This window comes from Mus pahari, chromosome 15 (genome assembly GCF_900095145.1).
Source record: "Mus pahari chromosome 15, PAHARI_EIJ_v1.1, whole genome shotgun sequence".
Classification (NCBI taxonomy): Eukaryota; Metazoa; Chordata; class Mammalia; order Rodentia; family Muridae; genus Mus; species Mus pahari.
In genome coordinates, this window is record NC_034604.1 from 32,407,633 (window position 1) to 32,432,239 (window position 24,607).

The following is a 24,607-nucleotide window of genomic DNA, read 5'->3' on the forward strand; positions in this document are numbered from 1 at the left end:
ATTTAAAACCTTCCTTATAAACTAATACTCATTTAAAAATATTATCAAGCTATCTTTCTCTCTTAGAAAAAGACAATAGCATCATGTTCTTAGATAGCTTTTATATAATTACACAAAATTCCATAGAAAATCCAAGGCTTATGTCCACAAAACAAAAATCCAAAACAAAAATAAAAACATATGGCCAAAAAATTCAGATAGTAGAAATTAAACTGTCAAATAGTTTTTAATGTATACCTAATATGTTAAAATAAGAAATTTATACATAAAATAGATATATAAATATCTATAAAATAGATATAAGGAAAATTTACCATCAAATCAAAATCTTAAACTGTAAATTCTGCAGCTGAAAAAAAAGACATAGAACTAAGTTGTTGGATGTAATAGCTATAAAAATGTAGAGAAAGTGGATGCAAGATGACTCCAGATGAAACGTCCAAATAGAAATAGAGAGAAAACATAGTTAAAATATAGAAAATAACACTGGTAACACTTGGGATCTAATGAAGTCCTCTAAACGTAATCCTACAACAGTAATTCTAGAAGAGGCAAGATAATTTTTTTAAAAAAGGACAGTGAGCAACAATTACTAAACTGGTAAAAAGTCCTGCACTATTGGAGAAGCTTGGTGAAACACAGAATAAACAAAAGACAAAGCAAGCAGTTATGTCACAGGAAAGTTGTTAGACGCTAAGTCAAATAGGGAAAATATCTTAAAGCAACTACATGAATATGATAAAATTATTTTAAAAGAGATTCTATGAAATGGACAGCTGTTTTTAAGCACTGAAACTAAAGGCAATGTCTTTAAAGTCTTATAGGTTGTTTTAAAAGTAGAATTATATCATCAGTACACACATCTTTCAAGAATGTTTTTCAACAGAGAATTAAGTAATATTAATCAGCACCAAAAGAGATGGGTTTTTTGTTCTTTTTGTTTTTTGTTTTGTTTTTGTTTTTTGTTTTTGCGTAATGCATTAGATAGAAAGGCAATGACCTGTTGTATGGAAGTCACAGAACCAGACTTGAGAAATAGTCACTTTATAGACCAGTGAAAAGCATGCATGTTGCACAGATTCGCCTTAGGCAGTTTTAGAGTCACCACCTGAACATGCTGCTGAAGTCATCAAACATTCTTCCTGTCAAACAAGGAACAGGTTAAATGGACACATTTCTTGTCAAGGGTCTTCCCCAGAGTTGCTGGTAAAGTAAAATAACAGGGAATCCAATCCTAAAACAGAGCCAAGAACTTCTGCAGAGGCTAAAGAAACATGTTTTGTAGGAAAGGTGGCTCCTGGTTCCTTAGATACAAACCATTCTGTGCTACTTTTTGTATCTAACCTGAAACTGGACACTACAGTGACTTGTCCTGTTTGTAAGGCCAACATCCCTGAAAGTCTCTTCCATATGCATCTAGAAAAGAAGCCCTAGTTCTGCCCACAAAAGGAAGCTGCTGCACCAAACTGTATAAAACTACTTTCTCACTGATTTAAAGAAAAAGTTAAACTGGTAAGGATTATCTGTTCAAGAAAACAAACAGCAGCCAGTTCAAAGGCACCAAGACCCTGTATACATGTACCATGCCCAATGTGATGCTTTGCATCTCAAATCAGCTGCTGAAATAAACTAAAAGCATGGAGAAGACCAAAACGTGCCAGAAAGTAAGGAGACACAATGCAAGCGCCGTGGCTTTTACAAAGGAACAGACTGAAAAGGAAATAGGTAAAATTCACAAAAAGGGATCTGAATGAGTTTCAGTTTCTGGTGCATCCGGCCAAAAAAAATGATACTAGAAAACTGGAAGAATATCAAATCGCCAACGTAATGAGACAGATGAACCCACAGAGAAGTTAATTGTACATGTATCAGTACACAGAGAACAAGAAGATGGGAACATGGACTTCCCAGATGTGATCTTGGTAACAAGGCACTTTGTTCAATCAAAGCTTGACTGTCCTCTCCTGCAGAAGCCAGAGCTCTCGAGATTAGTGGTTGTCCTATTTGTACTGATTGTCTTCTCTCAGCAATCTAATTCATGAATAATTCCAGTTCTAGCAACATAAGAGACCTTCTGGCTGGGTGCAATGCATGTCTTCAGTTCCCAGTACTCAGCATCAAAGACTCCCAGATTTTTTTTTTTTTTGAGTTTGAGTTTGAGGCCAGCCTGGTCTACATAGTGAGTTCCAGGACATCTAGGGCTACAGAGAAAACTCCTGTCTCAAACAAACAAAAACAAACAAATCTTTTGAAAGAAATATAAGTCTGGTAGTTATCTCACCAAAATAATCAAGACAGAGAACAAGCCCAGGACAGTTCATTTGCTGTCCTGTTACTCTTACTGTTTCAGAATGCTTTAAAGTCCTTTTTCATTTCCATTGAGGAAACAACTTCAAAAAACAAAACAAAAAATCTTTCCTGCAACAAGCAGTTGGGAACATCTATGCTATTCTTGTAATTCACATAACATTTTGTGTAATTCACATTTTGTTGTAAGTGCATCGACCTGTTACTGATGGTTGCTGATGAAAATGAATCAATTTGTCAGTTAGACACAGACATGTTACAGAGTAAATTTATATTTTAAAGTAACAAAAATAGTACAGTAATTTTTGAAAAGTCAGGAGAGTTGTAGTCCAATTTAAGGTAACAGTCACAATAACTTTGAAACATTTGTATGTTCTTTGTAAGTGGAACCCCCAAGTGGGAAGTTTTAGTACTTTTTCAGGCAGGTCTCTAACACTTTGAATATCAGCTGTTAAAATAAAAACTGAAATAAATAGATTTTATCAAGGGAGCAAAAAAGGAAAACAATGAAAACGGGTACATGCAATAGTGAATAAGGACGCTTGGTGGCGCTGCAGGCTAAGCGTATGAATAATGGGCTCTGCTGATGCCCTGGAAGCCATTAGCGAATCAGAACTTACACCACTCCCTAAAAGAAGGTAGCATTCACTTTGGATCTAATGAAGCGATCTCCAGAGAAGGCATAGCTCCAACGGGAAGCCAGGGAGTCGATTTTAGTTCTGCTATTTCATTAAAGCACGTGTGTGGATTCTAACACTTTAAAGACACTGCACAGATCTGGATCCCCTGTGAACAATGGAGACAGTGCTAGCAAAAACGTCACAGCAAAGGCAAGTTGTTTTTCTTCCTATCTTGTTGCTTTTGTGGGTGTCTGGTTCAGAGGCAATTAAATATTCCATGCCAGAAGAAACAGAGAGTGGCTACTTGGTGGCTAACCTAGCAAAAGATCTGGGGATCAGGGTTGGGGAACTGGCAGCTAGAGAGGCACGAGTCCATCACAGAGGAAACAAAGACCTCTTGCAGCTGGATGCAGAGACGGGAAATCTGTTCTTGAAGGAAACATTAGACCGTGAGGTTCTGTGTGGGGCGACAGAACCCTGTGTGCTGCACTTCCAGATCATACTGAAAAACCCTGTGCAGTTCTTTCAAACTGAACTGCAGCTCACAGATATAAATGACCACTCTCCGGAGTTCCTTGACACGGAAATGCTCCTAACAATCCCTGAGAGCGCCAATCCAGGGACTGTGTTTCCTCTGAAGGCAGCTCAGGACCCTGACATGGGGAGCAACGCTGTTCAGAACTACACAGTCAGTCCCAACCGCCATTTCCATGTCATTACTGTCAGTCGCACAGATGGCAGGAAATACCCAGAGCTGGTGCTGGACAGAGCCCTGGATAGGGAGGAGCAGCCAGAGCTCACTTTAATCCTCACTGCTCTGGATGGGGGCACTCCACGCAGGTCTGGGATGACTACAGTTCATATTAAAATCATGGACATCAATGACAATGCTCCCCAGTTTGTACAATCGCTCTATGAGGTGCAGGTTCCTGAGAATTTCCCCCTTGATGCCTTACTTGTCACGGTCTCTGCCAGGGATTTAGATGCTGGGATATATGGCAATATAGCCTACTCTCTGTTTCAAGGTGATGGAGACTCCCAACCATTTGTAATTAATGAAATCACAGGAGAAATCCGTCTAAGCAAAAAGTTGGATTTTGAGGTTACTCCATACTATAATGTGGAAATCGCAGCCACGGATGGAGGGGGCCTTTCAGGAAAATGCACTGTGGCTGTTCAGGTGTTGGATGTGAACGATAACGCCCCAGAGTTGACCATCTCTACGCTCTCAAGTCCTATCCCCGAAAACTCCCCAGAGACTGTCATTGCTGTTTTTGGTGTTTTTGACCCAGATTCTGGAGACAATGGAAGGATGGTGTGCTCTATTCAGAACGAACTTCCATTTCTTTTAAAGTCCACATTTGAGAACTATTATACTTTAGCGACAGAGAGGCCACTGGATAGAGAGAGCAACTCTGAGTACAACATCACCATCACTGTTTCAGACATGGGCACACCCAGGCTCACAACCCAGCACACCATAACAGTACAGGTGTCTGACATCAACGACAACGCCCCCACCTTCACCCAAACCTCCTACACCATGTTTGTCCGCGAGAACAACAGCCCTGCCCTGCACATAGGCACCATCAGTGCCACAGACTCAGACTCAGGCTCAAATGCTCACATCACCTACTCGCTACTGCCGCCCCAGGACCCACAGCTGGCCCTCGAATCGCTCATCTCCATCAACGTTGACAACGGGCAGCTGTTTGTGCTCAAGGCATTGGATTATGAGGCCCTGCAGGCCTTCGAGTTCCACGTGGGCGCCACAGATAGAGGTTCGCCCGCGCTCAGCACCCAGACTCTGGTGCGCGTGGTGGTCCTGGATGACAATGACAATGCGCCCTTCGTGCTCTACCCACTGCAGAACGCCTCTGTGTCCTGTACTGAGCTGCTGCCCAGGGCGGCAGAGCCTGGCTACCTGGTCACCAAGGTGGTGGCTGTGGATCGCGACTCTGGCCAGAATGCCTGGCTGTCCTTCCAGCTGCTCAAGTCCACGGAGCCCGGACTGTTCAGCGTGTGGGCGCACAATGGTGAGGTGCGCACCACCAGGCTGCTGAGTGAGCGAGATGCACCCAAACACAGGCTGCTGCTGCTGGTCAAGGACAATGGAGAGCCTCAGAGCTCTGCCAGTGTTACTCTTCATGTGCTTCTGGTGGATGGCTTCTCTCAGCCCTACCTGCCTCTGCCAGAGGTGGCGCTGGATCCTACAGGCGAAGAAGATAATCTCACGCTGTATCTTGTCATTGCCTTGGCCTCTGTGTCTTCTCTCTTCCTCTTGTCTGTGCTGCTGTTTGTGGGGGTGAGGCTGTGCAGGAGGGCCAAGGCGGCCTCTCTGGGTGGCTGCTCTGTGCCTGAGGGACACTTTCCTGGCCACCTGGTGGACGTCAGTGGGGCGGGGACCCTGTCCCAGAGTTACCAGTATGAGGTGTGTCTGAGTGGAGACTCTGGGACTACAGATTTTAAGTTCCTGAAGCCCAGCATTCCCAATAGTCTGATTCCGGACAATTACATGTTGAATAGTTAAAATTACAGAAAATTCTTAGTAATCATCAAGAGAAGGATAAGTAGTTGCTTGGATGTCGGTATTTTTCTGGTAATTAGTAATACTTCCTTGAGATTATGTTTTGTTTCTATGTGCTTTTACTTATTACATAATCAATTAATGCTTCATCTGCCTTGTATCTTAATAATGTAGTCCTAGCGTATATTTTCTGTCACTAGCAGGAAGTAAAATCTCTACTCTGCTAGTGATAACTCAAAGTTTTAAAATCTCATTTAATATAGTATATTTGGCAAGCAATGTAGAATGTCAAACATTTTCAAAATTTATCTGTAACAGTTTTTATTTTGATTTTCTTAGAACATACACTAATGGGGTAGATTTATTGTGGTTCTTGCATACAGATAGATTGTGTACTTTGATCATACTCATCCCTAATCATCAGTCTCCCACTGTAGTTTCACAATGTTCCTAAATATCACCTGGAAGTGAAAATGTTCTTCTATTGTCATTGTGTGTGGCTATTGTTCCATTAATTTTCCTGCAAACAATGTAGTTTCATTTTTTTAATGGATTAGTAAAATTACATTGTGTGGATTGTAGGTACAGTTCAGTTGGTAGAGTATTTCCTTAGCACGCACAGTATACTGTGTTTGAGTGCCAGCATCATATAACATGTTTAAGCTCATCTAAGTTTCATGAGTCTCTGTCTTTCAAAACAAAAAACAAGACAAAACAAAAAACAAAACAAAACAAAACTGCACTTTACAAATAAGTACATTTTCTTTATTCATCATTACAACAATCTTAAACTATTTCCTCAATAGTTAAGTAAAACGTTAACTACAGATGTTTCATTGAGAAGTACAATAGTTTGAACTCCTTTAGAAACAATAGCCTCAACCCATCTCTTTATTGACATTTGTTATTAACATTTTGAGACAAGGGCTCTCTACTAGCCCTGGCTGTCCTAGAACTCACTATGTAGACTGATTTGGCCTCACAGAGACCCACCTGTTTCTGCTTCCTGAGTACAGGGATTAAAGTCATGCACCACAGCACCCAGCAGCAATTAATATTCAAGGTTTCATTTTAATATAGACCAGCGGATAAAAACTTTGATAAATCCATTGGATTACTTTTAAGCTTTTTTTCTTTAAGATTGTTCAAAGCATATTCAAATAACAGGAATAAATTAAGCATATGTTTTAAACTATTGAACAGGTTTTCTTCATATTATTTGGTGAAGTCTATAGTTAGATGCCTATTTAGCTTGTAAGTTTTGAGTTGTTGTAAAACCCCTTGGGATAATTTTTAAGGTACTACAGTAAAGACAGTGTTCTGTTAAGCACTGTTGCTTACTAATACCCATTTCCCATGTATATGGTAACTTAGGAGGAAATCTTTTCTTAGCTTCCTTCGAGGTTCTCTCAGATTGTAACCTGACATGATTTAGGATTACTCAGAATCTTGCTCGAATAATAACTTTGATCCATATTCTCCCTCCATCTTTGTAATTAAAAAATGTACAAAATTGGAATTATAGAACAATAACACTGAGAAAGGTTAAGTTGACTACAACTTAAGAGTTAAAGCTATTATGATCCACAACTCCAAATAATATGGCCAGTTTGAATGAAATATGTCTTAGCTTTCTACTGCTGTGGTAAAATACCATGAACAAGGCAAGAAGAAAGAAGAAAGCTTTCTATTTAGAAATACTCTATCAAAAAAATTAAGAGTTCCCCTGGGGCCTTACAGTTTTAGAGGGTGAGCGTCAATGACTGTCATGGCAGAGAATATGGCAGAAGGCAAGAACGGTGCTGGAGAAGTACCTGAAAGCTTACATACTGATTCAGGAGCAAGGGGCTAGATGAGAATGGCATGGGCGTTTGAAACCTCAAAGCTACTGACACACCAGTACCAACAAGGTGACACCTACTCCTTCCCAAACTGTCCTACTAACTGGGGACCAAGCACTCAGATATGCGAGCCTATGGGGACCCTTCTCCTTCAGACTACACGCACTGGGACTGGGGATCTGTTGTTGAACACATTTTTTTTTTTAGCATGATCATGGCCTTAGGTTCTATCTCCAAAACCACAAAAGAAGAACCTTTCTATGGGTGGTTACTCTCCTAGTGCTTTCTCTAGTTATTAAGATTAATACATTAGTGAATCTTAGTACAGGGCAGATTATCAATGCCTTGTAAGAGTTTACTTCTATGTATCTATAGACTTTCTTCTTATTTGTGCTGCAGGATACAAATTTAATTCTCATGAATTATATATGCATGAACACATGTTCATAATTACTCAAAGACCTATTGTTGAAAGTCAAAGGATGAAAAAGATACCATATAGACAGTAAATGAAAGAGAGTTGGAGAATAGCAAAATCAACCAAAAAGTTAATTTTTAAGATTATTAAAACAGTGTTAAAGAGGGCCATTATAGATAAAGGGAAAATATAATGACTAAACATATATGTACCTAAATATAATACATCAAAGTAAATGTATGTGTTGATTTTTAATGGTACTGTCATAAAATACTCTGGCCAGGTCAATTTAAGGGATGAAGGATTTATTTCAGATCACACTTCAAGGGTAAAAATCAGTCATGGCAAGGATGTTCTAGAGCTTGAAATAGTTGGCCACATTGCAATTACAGTCAAGAAGCAGAGAACAATGAATGTTTGTGTTCACCACAGTTTCTCATTTTTATATAGTCTAGGATCCTGGTCAAAGGAATAGTGCTACTCACAGTGGGCATTCTTCCCATGTCACGTCATCTAATCAAGAGAGTTTCCTAAAGACGTGCCCAGAGGTGTATGCCTCAGGTGACTCCAGATTTCATCAAGTTAACAATTGAGATCACACATCACAACAAATTAAACAAAACTTGACACAAGTAATATTCAATTTCATTTAATTAATTTGATTGGAGTAAGAAAACCATCTACATCATTAATGAGGCACGCCTTTGGGTGTGGTGTGAGGGTGTGTACAGAGATATTAACTGAGGAGATAAGAATTGTCATAAACATGTAGGGACCTTCAATTCCATGGAGCAGGTTCAAGACTGAATTTAAAAATGGAATTAAGTTAGAAATTAAGAAAATTCAAAAATGTAAGGAAATCAATGTATTTCTAAGCAGTCAATAAAGCAAGCATATAAGAAATCACAAGAGACATGATTTAAAAAATCCCCTGAAATGACTGAAATGTGAAAATACAACATGCCAAAATGTATGATGTATAATTAAAGTTACACTTAGAAGAAAATTATAGGAGAAAATAACACTTTCTTTTTTTTTTTAATCTCAGAATAAGAAATTCACCATTTTAATCAGGGTTTTCTAGCACAAAACATCATCATCAAGAAGCAAGTTGGGGAGGGAAGGGTTTATTCAGCTTACACTTCCACATTGTTGTTCATCACCAAAAGAAGTCAGGACTGGAACTCAAGCAGGTTAGGAGAAGGAGCTGATGCAGAGGCCATGGAGGGATGTTCTTTACTGGCTTGCTTCCCCTGGCTTGCTCAGCCTGCTCTTTTATAGAACCCAAGATTAACAGCCCAGGTATGGCACCACCCACAATTGGCCCTTTTCCCTGGATCACCAACTGAGAAAATGCCCCACAGCTGGATCTCATGGAGGCACTTCCCCAACTGAAGCTCCTTTCTCTGTGATAACACCAGCTTGTGTCAAGTTGAAACACAAAACCAGTCAGTACAATTGACCCTTGTCAACTTGACACACAAACACATCACTATTAAGCCTCAACCCTTACTTTCTTATTTACCTCCAAGATCTAAATAACTCTAAAAGTCCCACAGTATTTACAAATTCTTATATATTAAAATTTCAATACCTTTTAAATACCCAATCTCTTTTAAAATTCAAAGTCTTTTTACAATTCAAAGTTCCTAAACTGAGGGCTCCACTAAAATACTTTCTTCCTTCTGGGGGGAAAATATCTGGGCAAGTCACAATCATAAGCAAAATCAAACCCCATCTGTCCAATGCCTGGGATCCACTCACAATCTTCTGGGCTCCTCCAAGGGCTTGGGTCACTTCTCCAGCTTTGTAGCACACACCTCGTCCTCTAGGCTCCAGCTGCCTGTACTCCACTGCTGCTGCTTTTCTTGGTGATCATCTCATGGTACTGGCATCTCCAAAACACTGCTGTCTTCTGCCGCAACTAGGCTTCACCAAGAGCTTCTCATAGATTCTTTTTATGGTGGAAAGCCTCCACTACTTTGCAAAGGCCCCTTCAGTCCTGAACCATCAATTGCAACTGAGGCTGCACCTTCACCAATGGCCTTCCATGGCCTGTCACAGGGCCTAGCCTCAGCTTCTCTGCATGACCACTTCATGCCTTCAAAACCAATACCATCTGGGTGGCACTTACATATTCCCAAGTCCAGACAAAGCAGGAGGTACAACCTTGGCTATATTTGGAACACAGCCTCTTTGTGCTCTCAGCAAACTCTTCCCAGAAGATTTCACCTCAGTGATGCTGGTCTCTTCTTAATCACCACTAATTTCTTAGTTCCAGCCAACCAGCATCAATAGTCCCAGTAATGCAAAGGTTTCACTTTAGTAGTTCTTGTATCTTGTTAGTCACAGCTGATTCTTCAGCCCCAGTTAACCGAAAACCACAGAATCTTCACAAACAAAACAGCAATGACACTGATAAAAATCTTTAATCTTTCCTCTGAAATTTCATAAGCCAGGCCTCTATCTTCTGCACTGTTCTCAACATTATCTTCCAAGCTCCTACAGAACATCCCACAAAGATCTTAACACCGAATGGATCTTTAGCCCAAAATTCCAAAGTCCTTCCACAGTCCTCCCCAAAACATGATCAGTTTACCACAGGAATACCACACTTCTGGTACCAATTTGTCTAAGTCGGGGGTTTTATTCCTTCATAAAACATCATGACCAAGAAACAAGCAGGGGAGGAAAGGGTTTATTCAGCTTACACTTCCACTTTGCTGTTCATCACCAAAGGAATTCATAATTGGAACTCAAGCAGGTCAGGAAGCAGGAGTTGATGTAGAGACCATGGAGGGATGTTATTTACTGGCTTGCTCAGCTTGTTTTCTTATAGAAGCCATGAGTACCAGTCCAGGGAAGGCACCACCCATAATGGGCCCTCCCACCCTTGATCACTAACTGAGAAAATGCCTTACAAGTGGATCTCATGGAGGTATTTCCTCAAGGGAGGCTCCTTTCTCTGTGATAACTCCAGCTTGTGTCACGTTGACACATGAAACCAGTCAGTACAGTCATACTTCTACTTTAAGGCAAGACCTGTATTTTTGGTGGGTATAAAGCCAGGTGGGTTTTTTTGAACCAGTCTCAAATAAAGGAAAAAAGAAAACATTTGAATAATGAGAACATTCTAAACACCAATGGCAAAAGAACATCAGAGTGGATGGAATCAATGAATTAGAAAATGAAAAATGGCAGAAGTACAAATCAACTGTAGCAAAGGTTAGCATATTGCCATAATCGAGAAAACCCATAAATTTACCCAGGGTTAACCCAGGAATAAAGAAGATTCAATTTACCAAAATGTGGAATAATAGAGGGGTATTGTAACCTACATAGAACAGGGAGATTATAAGAAAATCCTCATACATTTCATGGAAACTATTTATAAAATCAAGATTAACTAAAAGAAAATTCATAGAAACACACACTGCTAAAATTGACTAAAGAAGAAATAGAAAGTGAGAATAGACCCATAATTAATTCTTGTTAGTAGTAAAAGATTTTCACGAAGTCCAAGAACAAGATATCTTCACATACAAATCTACCAAATATTAAAGAATTAACACCAATACTTAAATTTTTTTCATAAAGTAGAGGGACAGAAAGTACTCATCAACTCAGGAGGATGGTAGTAGTCCCATTGTGACAAAAATAGACAAATACAATACAAGAAAACGAAATAGCAATCTTCTTTAAGAGTGTCTTCAAAACTTCTCAAATAAAGACTAGGATATTAGTTCAGTTGGCATATATGAAGATTACATATCACGGTCAAGAAAGATTACCCTAGGACTAAAATGTCTGTTCATATTCAAATTAAATCAGTGCAATATACCTTAGTAAAATAATGGATAAAACCACACAACTATTTCAATATATGGAGAAAAGCAATTTAGAAAATGCAACACTTTTCTATGATAATAAAGCACACCAAGAGGTGGGAGCAGAATGAACACTCATCCATCTGCTAAAAATGCAGGTACAAAACCCCATACACAGCATCCTATTTAACAGCAAAAAATTCAAAATAAAGATGTTTGATTTAATTGCTTCGATTTAACATTGTACTGGAAGTTCTAGCCATTGCAAATAGGAAAGAAAAGGAATAAAATTATTCACATTGAGAGCTGAAAAAATAATGGCATATCATGCTGCCTTATTTAAACAAAATGGTAGGGAATTTACAAAAGACAGATTTTAGAAGTTCAGCAAGTTTGCAGGACAAAGATCATTATCCAAAAACAAAATGGAAAAAAATCCAGACTTCACTAAAGTATGAGATGTCATAACAAGCACTGGGGGGCATTCCTGAAAGAAGTTTAAAAAGGTTTAAGTAATTACAACATATTCATGGACTGGAAGATTTAATTCTGCACAAATGGTTGTATGTTCAATGATCAACACTCACTACAAAATTCTAGTTAACTTTTTGCAGAAATTGCCGGGCCAACCCTAAAACTCATATGAAAATTAAAGGAATCTGAAATACAGAAACAAAGTTGAAAGAGTCATAACTCCTGATTTAAAGAACATTCTAACTTAGGGATTAGACATTTGAATATGTGACTTGCTACACATATATGTAATATATTTTATCTAGCATATGCTGGTATTTAATAAAACTATTAAAAGACCTTTATATTTTTTCCAGTTATGCTTAAGGCTCTTGCATACGTAATACTAGAGAGTAGGTAAAGTGCCATTTAATTCCATGAATACTAGTCCATCTCTCTTTGTATATTTACATTACAAAAATATTTCAAGTATCATATTTTATTTAATCACTTATGGTGTAATTGACCATAAAAAGTCTTTCACTGTAGCAATCTTACCCAACTGAGAAACAATTTTTAGGTGATTTATACTTATTGTCTTAGTTTCTATTGTTTCTATTGTTGTGATGAAACATTCTGATTCAAAGCAAGTTGGACAGGAAAATGTTTATTTACCTCCACATCACTGTTCATCATTAAAGGAAGTTAGGACAGGAACTCAGGCAGGGCAGGAACGTGTCGGCAGGAGCTGATGCAGAGGCCATGGAGGGATGCTGCTTACTGCCCTGCTCCCCATGGTTCGCTTTGACTGCTTTCTTATAAAGCAGAGGACCACCATCCCACGGGTGGCATCACCCAAAATGGGCGCTACCCCTATCAATCACTAATTAAGAAAAGGCCTAAAAGTTTTGTCTACAGACAGATCTTACGGAGGCATTTTCTCAATTGAGGCTCCCTTCTCTTTGAATGACTATAGATTGTATCAAGCTGACATACAAAACACCCAACGCACATCATATTAACTCCCAGAAATATATATTTTCTGATAAATTTGGAGAAATAATCCAGAGCATAATATGTTAGGGAACCTTTCTTGATGCTTAATTGTAAGTTGGAACATTTATTGGCTCTAATATCATTTTAAAATACCTATATATAGATGTTTTATATACCAAGACTGAGAATAATTAACTGTATGTGTCTTACCAACAAACCACTGATTTCTAAGTTGATCACTATTCCTCCTGGCTGGTGATTATTTCTGATGACAGATAAAGAGTTTTTTTTAAAAAAATCTAATAGTAGTTGAAAACTGGAGTACAGATTATATGCCACCCCTGATATGTATGTACACAAACACACAAACCAAGACTGAAATTTAGACTTACTGACAACTTTGTACAAATTATTTGCCTGTCTAATTCTACTTGGGCATATAAGAGATTGTGTAACTTCAACACAACTTCAAATTCTACTTTTCTGATTCACATGGTATGTGACATTGAGAAAATCATTTAAGCTAAATCTCAATTTCTACATCTATAAAACATGGACAATGCAAAGAAGAATTTCACAGAGTTGATGGGGAAGGGAACGAATTCATTTGTAAAATGTTAATAATTCTTCCCCATGTGGTGACATACATTGTTAGTCAATACTGAGATTTTGTTTGTTTTTGATTTACAAAAGGACCTGGAAATAGGTGATCTAAAAAACTTATTGTCAACATGTAGAACTGGGAAAATAAAATGGAGTCATGTTTTTTCCTGAACACTTCAAACCTAACTGGAACCTGCCTACTATGTTCTAAATGCTAAATTAGATTTCTGCAATTTTCACGCCAGTGTAGGAACACTTGTACTTGTTGTGCTCTGGAGACCCCCCTTCATCTTTAAAATGACAGGTCCTTGGTGCTTATTCTTTTGTATATTTACTTTATATTTTCACTGTATTTGAGGTAGGTGCTGCCGCCGGTGTAAATGGGACTACTTCAGTACATTTGTTTATTCAGCTGATGCTTGTTCAATAATTAGTATAATCCATGTTTTCCAGTTCCAGAGTGAGAGAGTACCGGCATATTTTAGCAACAGCTTATTTAAAATAAATCACAAATCAATTCAATAACTTAGTGAAATAAGATTCAAAAGCACAGGAAACTGTGCATAAGAAAGACACAAGATAGATTTCTGCAGTATTCACACCAGTGTAGAAAACAGAAACTATACTTAGAAAAATAATGTCTTTTTTTGGGGGATAATGTGCTACAGATGACTTGGTAATTTTTACATTGCTCAAGAGTGCTTACTTCAGAAGAAAACACTTCAAACTATTATGAAGTGAATTCAAAATAAAGGATTTAATTCGCTTGGTTAGCTTATGCAAAATACAAAAGTATTGTCGATAATTAAGTTAACTTTCTTCTTTCGTCCTAAAAAATTCTTCTGGCACATGCCCGACGAAGAAATAACTGCAAATTATGCAACTTAAAGCAGGAACAACACTCGTAAACATAATAAGCACAAGCACTTCTAAATGTCCCTTTGGAAATTTTCAAAAGGTTTCCGATTTGAAAATACTGTCAATTTTTCAAAATGAACGCAGGGTGGCGCTGCAGGCTAAGGTTTGTGAATAACAGCTAAAAGCTTCTTGGTCCTTTGTGTTGCAAGACAGAATCAACACCACGCAAATATAGGAAACATCTGAAGGAATACCCGACCCTGAATGGGTTTGGACCGGGGTATACTACATGAACAAAGTTTCTTCCAACCAAGAAAATAGAATTTAGCATACAAGGTATTCAGAGGCTGTTGAACAAATGGATGTAATCACTCGTGTTTTCACCATGGAGAAGCTGGAGAGAAATCATCGAAACAGGCAAGTGATTCCTTTCCTCTTTTTACTGCTTTGGGATCAGGTCCTCATGGTGCCTACTCGGTACTCTGTCTTGGAGGAAACAGAAAGTGGCTCCTTTGTAGCCCATCTGGCCAAGGATCTGGGTCTGGGAGCTGGGGAGCTGGCTGCCAGGTCTGCACGGGTGGTGTCTGACCATGACAAACAGCAGTTGATTCTGGATCCTGAGACGGGAGATTTGCTTCTGAGGGAGAAACTAGACAGGGAAGAACTGTGTGGCTCTGTGGATCCCTGTCTGCTGCATTTCCAAGTGTTCCTAGAAAAGCCAGTGCAGTTCTTTCAAGGAGAATTATTGATCCAGGATATAAATGACAACTCGCCAGAATTCCCAGAAAAAGAATTACTCTTGAAACTACCAGAAAACAGCCAGCCAGGCACGCTGTTACCACTAAATTTAGCCCAGGACTTGGATGTGGGCAGCAATGGGCTTCAACAATACACAGTCAGCCCCAACTCTCATTTTCATGTCCTCACTCGAAATAATAGTAAAGGCAAGAAATACCCAGAGTTGGTGCAGGACAGAGCCCTGGACAGAGAGGAGCAGGCAGAGCTGAGCTTAACCCTCACAGCTCTGGATGGCGGGTCTCCACTGAGGTCAGGAACAGCTCTAGTTCGAATCCTGATCATGGACATCAATGACAATGCTCCTGAGTTTGTGAACAGCCCCTATGAGGTACAGGTCCTAGAGAGCAGTCCCCCAGACTCCCCAATCCTGACTGTCTTAGCACGAGATGCAGATACTGGCAACTTTGGGAGAGTTTCCTATGGCTTCTTCCAAGCATCAGATGAAATCCAGAAAACTTTCTCAATAAACGAATTCACTGGAGAAATACGACTGAAAAAGAAATTGGATTTTGAAAAAACTGAATCCTACAATGTTGAAATTGAGGCCACAGATGGAGGAGGCCTTTCTGGGAAGGGCTCTGTGGTGGTAGAGGTGTTGGATGTGAATGACAATGCCCCAGAGCTGACCATATCTTCACTGACCAGCTCAGTCCCAGAAAATGCTCCAGAAACTGTGGTTGCTATCATCCGAATACGGGATAAAGATTCTGGAGAGAATGGGAAGATGATTTGTTTTATTTCAGATCATGTGCCATTCATTTTAAAACCCTCTTACAAGAACTTTTACACCCTGGTGACAGAGAACCCTCTGGACAGAGAGAGCAGAGCTGAGTACAACATCACCATCACAGTCTCCGACCTGGGCACACCCAGGCTCACAACTCAGCATACCATAACAGTGCAGGTGTCTGACATCAACGACAACGCCCCTGCCTTCTCCCAAACCTCCTACACCATGTTTGTCCGCGAGAACAACAGCCCTGCCCTGCACATAGGCACCATCAGTGCCACAGACTCAGACTCAGGCACCAATGCCCACATCACCTACTCACTGCTGCCGCCCCATGACCAGCTGGCCCTCCACTCACTCATCTCCATCAACGCTGACAATGGGCAGCTATTTGTGCTCAGTGCACTAGACTATGAGGCCCTGCAGGGCTTCGAATTCCATGTGGGTGCCACAGATGGAGGCTCACCCGCGCTCAGCAGACAGGCTCTGGTGCGCGTGGTGGTGCTGGATGACAATGACAATGCACCCTTCGTGCTCTACCCGATGCAGAACGCCTCTGCACCCTGCACAGAGCTGCTGCCCAGAGCGGCAGAGCCCGGATACCTGGTCACCAAGGTGGTGGCAGTGGACCGAGACTCTGGCCAGAATGCCTGGCTGTCATTCCAGCTGCTCAAGGCCACGGAGCCCGGGCTGTTCAGTGTGTGGGCGCACAATGGTGAGGTGCGCACTACCAGGCTGCTGAACGAGCGAGATGTGCCCAAGCACAAGCTGCTAGTGGTGGTCAAGGATAATGGAGAGCCTCCGCGCTCCGCTAGTGTCACGCTGCAGGTGTTGCTGGTGGATGGCTTCTCTCAACCTTACCTGCCACTGCCTGAGGTGGCGCGCGAACCTGCACAGGATGAAGCAGATATACTCACGCTCTACCTTGTCATTGCCTTGGCCTCTGTGTCTTCTCTCTTTCTTTTGTCCGTGCTGATGTTCGTGGGAGTGAGGCTGTGCAGGAGGGCCAGGGAACCCTCTCTGGGTGGCTGCTCTGTGCCTGAGGGCCACTTTCCTGGCCACCTGGTGGATGTGAGCCATGCAGGGACCCTGTCCCAGAGCTACCAGTATGACGTGTGTCTAACAGGAGAATCTGGGACTGGTGAGTTCAAATTCCTCAAACCTATGGTCCCCAACCTAATGGTTCAGGATACTGGGAGAGAAATTACAGGAAATCTTCACTGCAGGGATAGCTTTGTATTCAGCTAAGTACATAATTTCCCCAAGTGATGCACAAATGTTTTCTTTTAAGAAATGATCTTGTTTCTATGAAGTTTTCCACTAGTTTAACCTACTTATATCTCTTACAGTGCTGATAGTTCCTTTCTTGTTGATATGAACATATTAGGCTTTTAGTTGTACTAAAATATTTCATACTTTTCTCCACATGAGTATCTCTTAGTGATTAACATTTCCACAAGCATATATAATCCAAATTATATAAGATTTAGAATATAAAACTATCTCACTAAACTCTTGTGTTTGTGTATGGATTTGTGACATCTGCTCTTCTCATTAAATTTCATCTTTTCAAAGGTAGATTGTTTAAAATCACTTATGTTGCCTGGATTTTTCTGTGTGACTAGAAAGTAACAAAGGAACAATAATATGAACTAACGAGTACCCCAGAGCTCCCAAGGACTAAACCACCAACCAAAGAGTACACCTGGTGGGACTCATGGCTCCAGCCGCATATGTAGCAGAGGATAGCGTAGTCGGTCATCAATGGGAGGAGAGGCCCTTGGTCCTGTGAAGGCTCTATGCCCCAGTGTGGGGGAATGCCAGGGCCAGGAAGCAGGAGTGGGTGGGTTGGTGAGCAGGGGGAGGTGGAGAGAAAAGAGGAAAGAGGGAGGGTGTTTTTCAGAGGGGAAACCAGGAATGGGAATAACATTTGAAATGTAAATAAAGAAAAAAATCCAATTAAAAAAAGAAGAAAGTAGCATTATGTTGTGGTCATTGCCAGTTTAAGCCCCCCTGAATAGCCAAGCCTTAAAATTTAAAGTGTATATCAATGTACACAAAGGTTGTGACAATTTTTGTTTGTGAGCATCATGCATGCTAGCAGATTTATTTACTACAAGGTTGTGCATGTTCTGGAATTTTGAAATAATATTTGGCAAAATTAAAGAGAATGTGTAGTTTCCCATGCGGTTTATTAAATAAAACTGTTAAATCATGGATATAATGTAATTTCTTTTAATGTTATCAGAATCAGAATTATGTCCTACCCTTCTGAAAAGGAAAATTCAGGTCACTGAGGGCATCACATGCATCCTTTCCTTCTTCCCCATACAAAGGAGTCCAAGTAGGGTACAGTGTGTGTGTGTGTGTGTGTGTGTGTGTGTGTGTGTGTGCGTGCGCGCGCATGCATGTTTCCAGACTTTCTCCCACCTTTCAAATGAGGAAATTTCTCTCAATGTTTAGGAATTCTGTTTGATTCTGTTCATTAGTAGGTTTCAAAACTTTTCACTCTGCATTTCTAGGTGTCTGGGTAGAGTATATCAATCAACAAATACTATTTTCGGTGTTAAATAATTTTGTTTTGTTGTTTAGCATACCCTTCAATTATTTTGAGTCAAACTGATGAATAATAATGAATATTATTTTGTCTGTTAATAGGTCAGAGCAACAGCTATTTATTAATGTGTAATTGTGACATTCTGTTGTGTTTCTAAGCCTGGTGACCTGGTTGATTTCTAACTGGTTATATGTATGTAAGTAAGACTATTCCAAAATTCCTAGAACTTTTGGCAGAAAACAAGCAATTGAAAAATATCCTTTATATTCTTCTATTTATTATTAAATCTTAAGGTCATTGCACTGCAAATGAAGTAGTTGTACTTTACCCATTTATAGGCAGTCATGGTTGGATGAGCTGGACCACAGTCTACAAGTCATATTATAGTGAACCCTGACTAATATAGATGACAAATACACACATGAGAAGAAGCTCACATCAGCAAATTCAAATAATGAAATGCCACCACCCAACCATAGGCAGGATGGCCAAACTCCAGGACACTGAACTATCAACTGCTGCAGATGACATGAAGGACCAAGAATCTTCACACCTGAATCATGGGAATGAAAAGGGTATTGCCATTTTAGAAGATAGCTTGGCAGCAAAACAAAATGTACTCTCATGTTATCAAGCAATCAGTTTTCTTAGTATATATTTAAATTGACTGAAAACTGATGTTCACACAAAAACTGGGACAGGAGTGTTTATTCAAACTTTTTACACCACTTATAAAAACCTGGTAGTGACCAAGATCCTTCCTGAGAAAGTCTGATGCAATTGCAAAATGGAATATTAGACAATACCAAAATGAATGATTTATCAATCCATGAAAAGGTGTTGAGTGTAGACTTATGTTTTTCAAAATGTACTTTAATAATCATATGTGACTGCTTTAACCTCCCATCTTGCCATCAGAGGTAGTGGAAAGGAAAGGTTAATAGGGCAAAAGATTATGTGGACCTGTTTAGAAACAGTTATTTGGAGCGAATCCAATCTGTGTCATCATAATATCAGAAATTCAGCTCACAGAAATCAGCAGTCGTAGCTCAATCCACTTGCAAACACCATTCATGGACCAACAATGGCAGTTCAATCCAACAGAAACTCTGAGGCTTTGCCAATCTGCCTGAGTCCTCAGAAGTGGCAAGAAGATGCAGGAATACTACAAGAAGTTCTTTGATGTGTTTCTCTCTACCAAGTCACGACAAACAATGATCAGCAAAGAGTGGCAAGGTGAACCAATACCGGGACAGCACTGTCCACTCTCTGTTGGATTATATTTACACTCTTTGCAGACATCATGTGTTCTCTCAAACATCCACTCTAGCAAAACATCACATGCCCTTTTTCTAGGATGCTTCCAGAAAATCACTAAGTGTGTACATTAGCAAAATTATCCTCTCATAAAACAATTTCCAGAAAAACATCACATGCCACAACTAAGGCTCAAAACAAATCAGAAATTTCCACTTCAATTGACAAAATATAAACACAAATTCATCACAGAAGCCAAGCTGAAAAACTCTTAATATGTAACATTTTGAAAAGTGCAAAGCATGCAGACAGTAAAAAGGTCAGTGATTTCAAGGGATTCAGAAAGGGAGAAGTTACTAATTTAACTTTTGTTTTACAAAGACACCATAATAAGGTTAAAATAGAAGGCATATCATGGGGAAATTATTTACAATATGTGTATGCAAACAGAGATTGTGCTAAGAATTTAAGTTCTTCTGCAGACCAAGTCAACAGGCAAACGCCTCAGATAGACAAATCTATAAAACAACTCAGCATCTGAGTGATCAATAAGCATGTGAAAGTTTGCAAAATTTCATTAACTACCAGAGAAGTGCTAATAAATATCCATCATGATATCCATACTCACGAGTGGTTAAAAATGGAAAGACAGCATCAAATGTTGACAAGATTATGGAGTAACTGGAATTCTCATGTGTTGCTAGAATAACTTTTTCACATTGCTGGGAATGGATCTCAATGCACTGAGTGCACTAGGTAAGCATTCTACAATTGAACTATACTTTTATCCCCAGCTTTTAAAGAAATCTCTTTGAGACCATGACTCCCTATATATCCCACTCAGGCCTTGAACTTGTGATAACTGGCATGTCTTCACAGACCTGGGACTACAGGGGGTGAACCATCATGGGCTGCTCAGTACATCATCTACTTTTGGAAACTATTTCACAGTATTTGCTGAAGCTAAATGTATTTTCACACTTTGAAATATACAAAGCAACTCTGATACATATGATATATGTATATTTTTATACATAGGACATGTTTGATTGTTTATAGGGATTCTAGTCAAAATTCAAGCCTGGCCGGGCATGGTGGCGCACGCCTTTAATCCAAGCACTCAGGAGGCAGAGGCAGGCGGATTTCTGAGTCCGAGGCCAGCCTGGTCTACAGAGTGAGTTCCAGGACAGCCAGTGCTACACAGAGAAACCCTGTCTCGAAAAACCAAAAAAAAAAAAAATTCAAGCCTGGGTCTCAGTGTGGTGGTGCATGATTTTAATTCCAGCACTCAGGAGGCAGAAGCAGGAAGATCTTTGTGAGTTCCGGGTCAGCCTGCTCTACAGAATGAGTTCCCAGAACATCCAGGGCTATGTAGAGAGCTTGTGTCTCAAAAACAAACAAATAAAACTCAACCATGGAAACCCCAAATGTTTCTTTTGTGGAGTATATGCAAACAAACAACACAAGCACACGGAGGAATGATACAAAACATGGAAAACAGCACACCATAGATGAGCTTACCAAAAAATGCTGATGAAGGAAAATACTATAGCAGAGAAATACTTATTGACTCTACTTTATAAAGGTTCTAAGAAAGACAAAAGATCCTATGTTAATAAAGAGCTGGTGTTGTGCTTAGTCAAGAGAGTAGAAACCAGTGGAGGGCAGGGGGACACTTTTGATTAGGCACACAATATTTATCCATCCAGACCCTGCTTATTGTAATACATGAACTTGGTGACTCTTTGTTGTTCTGAACACTTAAGATCTGTGTCCTTTTTTTTAATACATATGCTACATTTCATTGTAAAGGAACTTGGGAATATTCGAATATTTTGTAGATATTCATTGCATTGAATTTATGTATTCAAAAAGGTTTTACGATCAGCGTGCTATTCTGTTCATTAAAAAAAGTTACATTCACTGAAAATTACTGCAGCAAATGTGTTGGAACTTAGGTTTTCGAAGAACAAAACATGAATAGAGAGATACTTCCGTATCTTAAAAGATGTTTAAACAACAGGGCTGAACTGAGAATAAGGTGGAGAGCACTATGTGCAACACTAGAATAGCACACACGGTGGCGCTGCAGTCTAAGGATTTGTATAACAAGGGGCTCCCAGGATGCTCAAGACGCCATTCCTTGGAATCAGAATGCTGAGTGTTTCACGGAAAAGAGGGGTATTTACATAAGTTCCAGGGGAAAGGACTCCTGAAAGCAATTCAGTAAGGTTTATTCGAGGTCATTTCACCAAAACATCTGTGTGACTGAAACCGACAAGATTTAGAAGCACTGCTCTTTGGATCATAGCTCGACAATGGAGACAACCCTAGCAAAAACGCCAGAGAAAAGGCAAGTGGTTTTTCTTGCTATATTGTTTCTATTATGGGAGGTTGGTTCTGAGGCAATTAGATATTCCATGCCAGAAGAAATGGAGAGTGGTTACTTGGTAGCTCACTTGGCAAAAGATCTGGGCTTCAGCGTAGGGGAACTGGCCACTAGAGGGGCTCGAGTCCATCACAGAGGAAACAAAGACCTCTTGCAGCTAGATGTAGAGACAGGGAATTTGCTCCTGAAGGAAAAACCAGATCGCGAAGCACTGTGTGGGGCAACAGAACCCTGTGTGCTGTACTTCCAGATCATACTGGAAAACCCTGTGCAGTTCTTTCAAACAGATTTGCAGCTCACAGATATAAACGACCATTCTCCAGAGTTCCCTGACACAGAAATGGTCCTAAAAATTCAAGAAATTGCCCAGCCAGGAACTGTGTTTCTTCTGAAGGCAGCTCAGGACTCTGACATAGGAAGCAACGCTGTTCAGAACTACACAGTCAGTGCCAACCTCCATTTTCATGTCGTAACTCTCAGTCGCACAGATGGCAGGAAATACCCAGAGCTGGTGCTGGACAGAGCCCTGGACAGGGAGGAGCAGCCTGAGCTCACTTTAATCCTCACTGCTCTGGATGGGGGTGCTCCGCCCAAGTCTGGGACCACCACAGTTCGAATTGAAGTCCTGGACATCAATGATAATGCCCCCCAGTTCTTACAGTCACTCTATGCGGTGGAGGTCCCTGAGAACAGCCCCCTCAATGCCTTAGTTGTCACAGTCTCTGCCAGAGATTTAGATGCTGGCATACATGGCAATGTAGCCTATTCTCTGTTTCAAGGCGGGGGAGGTCCTCAGCCATTTGTAATAGATGAAATCACAGGAGAGATTCGTCTTAAAGGGGCACTGGATTTTGAAGCAACTTCATATTATACCATGGAGATTGTAGCCTCAGACAGTGGCGGTCTTTCAGGAAAATGCACTGTAGCTATCCAGGTGTTGGATGTGAATGACAATGCCCCCAAACTCATCATATCTTCACTCACTAGTTCCATCCCAGAAAATGCTCCTGAGGCTGTAGTTGCTGTTTTCAGTGTCTCTGACCCAGATTCTGGGGATAATGGAAGGATGGTGTGTTCTATTCAGAATGAACTTCCATTTCTTTTGAAGCCTACATTCGAAAATTACTACACTTTAGTGGCAGAAGGGCCACTGGACAGAGAGAACAGAGAAGAGTACAACATCACCATCATAGTCTCCGATCTGGGCACACCCAGGCTCACAACCCAGCACACCATAACAGTGCAGGTGGTGGACATCAATGACAATGCCCCTACCTTCACCCAAACCTCCTACACCTTGTTTGTGCAAGAGAACAACAGCCCCGCCCTGCACATAGGCACCATCAGTGCCACAGACTCAGACTCTGGCACCAATGCCCACATCACCTACTCGCTGCTGCAGCCCCACGACCTCCAGCTGGCCCTTGCCTCACTGGTCTCCATCAATGCAGATAACGGACAGCTGTTCGCTCTCAGGGCAATGGACTATGAGGCCCTGCAGGCCTTTGAATTTCATGTAAGTGCTACAGATGGAGGCTCACCTGCGCTCAGCAGCCAGGCTCTGGTGCGTGTGGTGGTGCTGGATGACAATGACAATGCACCCTTTGTGCTCTACCCGATGCAGAACGCCTCTGTGCCCTGCACTGAGCTGCTGCCCAGGGCGGCAGAGCCTGGTTACCTGGTGACCAAAGTGGTGGCAGTGGACTTTGACTCTGGCCAGAATGCTTGGTTGTCATTCCAGTTGCTCAAGGCCACGGAACCCGGACTGTTTAGTGTGTGGGCGCACAATGGCGAGGTGCGCACCACCAGGCTGCTGAGTGAACGAGATGCACCCAAGCACAGGCTGCTGTTGCTGGTCAAGGATAATGGAGAGCCTCAGCGTTCTGTCAGTGTCACTCTTCATGTGCTGCTAGTGGATGGCTTCTCTCTGCCCTACCTGCCTCTGCCAGAGGTGCGGCAGGACTCTTCACAGGAAGAAGACTTGCTCACACTGTACCTGGTTGTTGCCTTGGCATCTGTGTCTTCTCTCTTCCTCCTGTCTGTGCTGTTGTTCGTGGGGGTGAGGCTGTGCAGGAGGGCCAGGGAGACCTCTCTGGGTGCCTGCTCTGTTCCTGAGGGGCACTTTCCTGGCCACTTAGTGGACGTCAGCGGTATGGGGACTCTGTCCCAGAGCTATCAGTATGAGGTGTGTCTGAGCGGAGACTCTGGGACAACAGATTTCCAATTCCTGAACCATTATTCGCAATAGTGTCCTTCAGGAATCTAACTAAATTTCAGTGTTAGGATCACCCAGGTTTTGGTAATTGAATAAGAATGAGTTTCTTGACTATTAATATTTACCTTTGTATTTAACAATTTTTCCTTGGAATATATAACTATGTCGATTTTACTCATAATCTCTAATGGTGTAGGGTTTTTTAAAAAAC

At 40.8% G+C, this 24,607-nt stretch overlaps 3 protein-coding genes across 3 annotated transcripts; all 3 read left to right on the forward strand.

The window, feature by feature from the left end:
- The first annotated feature begins 2,924 nt into the window (after window positions 1-2,924).
- LOC110333181 (protocadherin beta-6-like) lies at window positions 2,925-6,649 on the forward strand. The gene has a single exon (XM_021214696.2). It carries the CDS (start codon window positions 3,103-3,105, stop codon window positions 5,455-5,457), a length of 2,355 nt encoding a protein of 784 aa, XP_021070355.1. The 5' UTR covers window positions 2,925-3,102; the 3' UTR covers window positions 5,458-6,649.
- Window positions 6,650-14,652: 8,003 nt separating this feature from the next.
- Window positions 14,653-18,193, forward strand: LOC110333177 (protocadherin beta-4-like). Its single transcript, XM_021214691.1, has one exon. The coding sequence runs from the start codon at window positions 14,809-14,811 to the stop codon at window positions 17,224-17,226; it is 2,418 nt and encodes an 805-aa protein (XP_021070350.1). The 5' UTR covers window positions 14,653-14,808; the 3' UTR covers window positions 17,227-18,193.
- A 3,761-nt stretch (window positions 18,194-21,954) lies between these two features.
- LOC110333185 (protocadherin beta-6) lies at window positions 21,955-24,474 on the forward strand. The gene is given in 2 exon segments (XM_021214700.2): window positions 21,955-24,413; window positions 24,415-24,474. Coding segments are annotated over 2 exon segments (2,340 nt in total). The 5' UTR covers window positions 21,955-22,110; the 3' UTR covers window positions 24,452-24,474.
- The last annotated feature ends 133 nt before the right edge of the window (window positions 24,475-24,607 follow it).

What these genes read in the sequence shown, in the direction of transcription:
- LOC110333181 (XM_021214696.2), top strand. Translation starts at nt 3,103, where the DNA reads ATGGAGACAGTGCTAGCAAAAACGTCACAGCAAAGGCAAGTTGTTTTT.
- LOC110333177 (XM_021214691.1), top strand. Translation starts at nt 14,809, where the DNA reads ATGGATGTAATCACTCGTGTTTTCACCATGGAGAAGCTGGAGAGAAAT.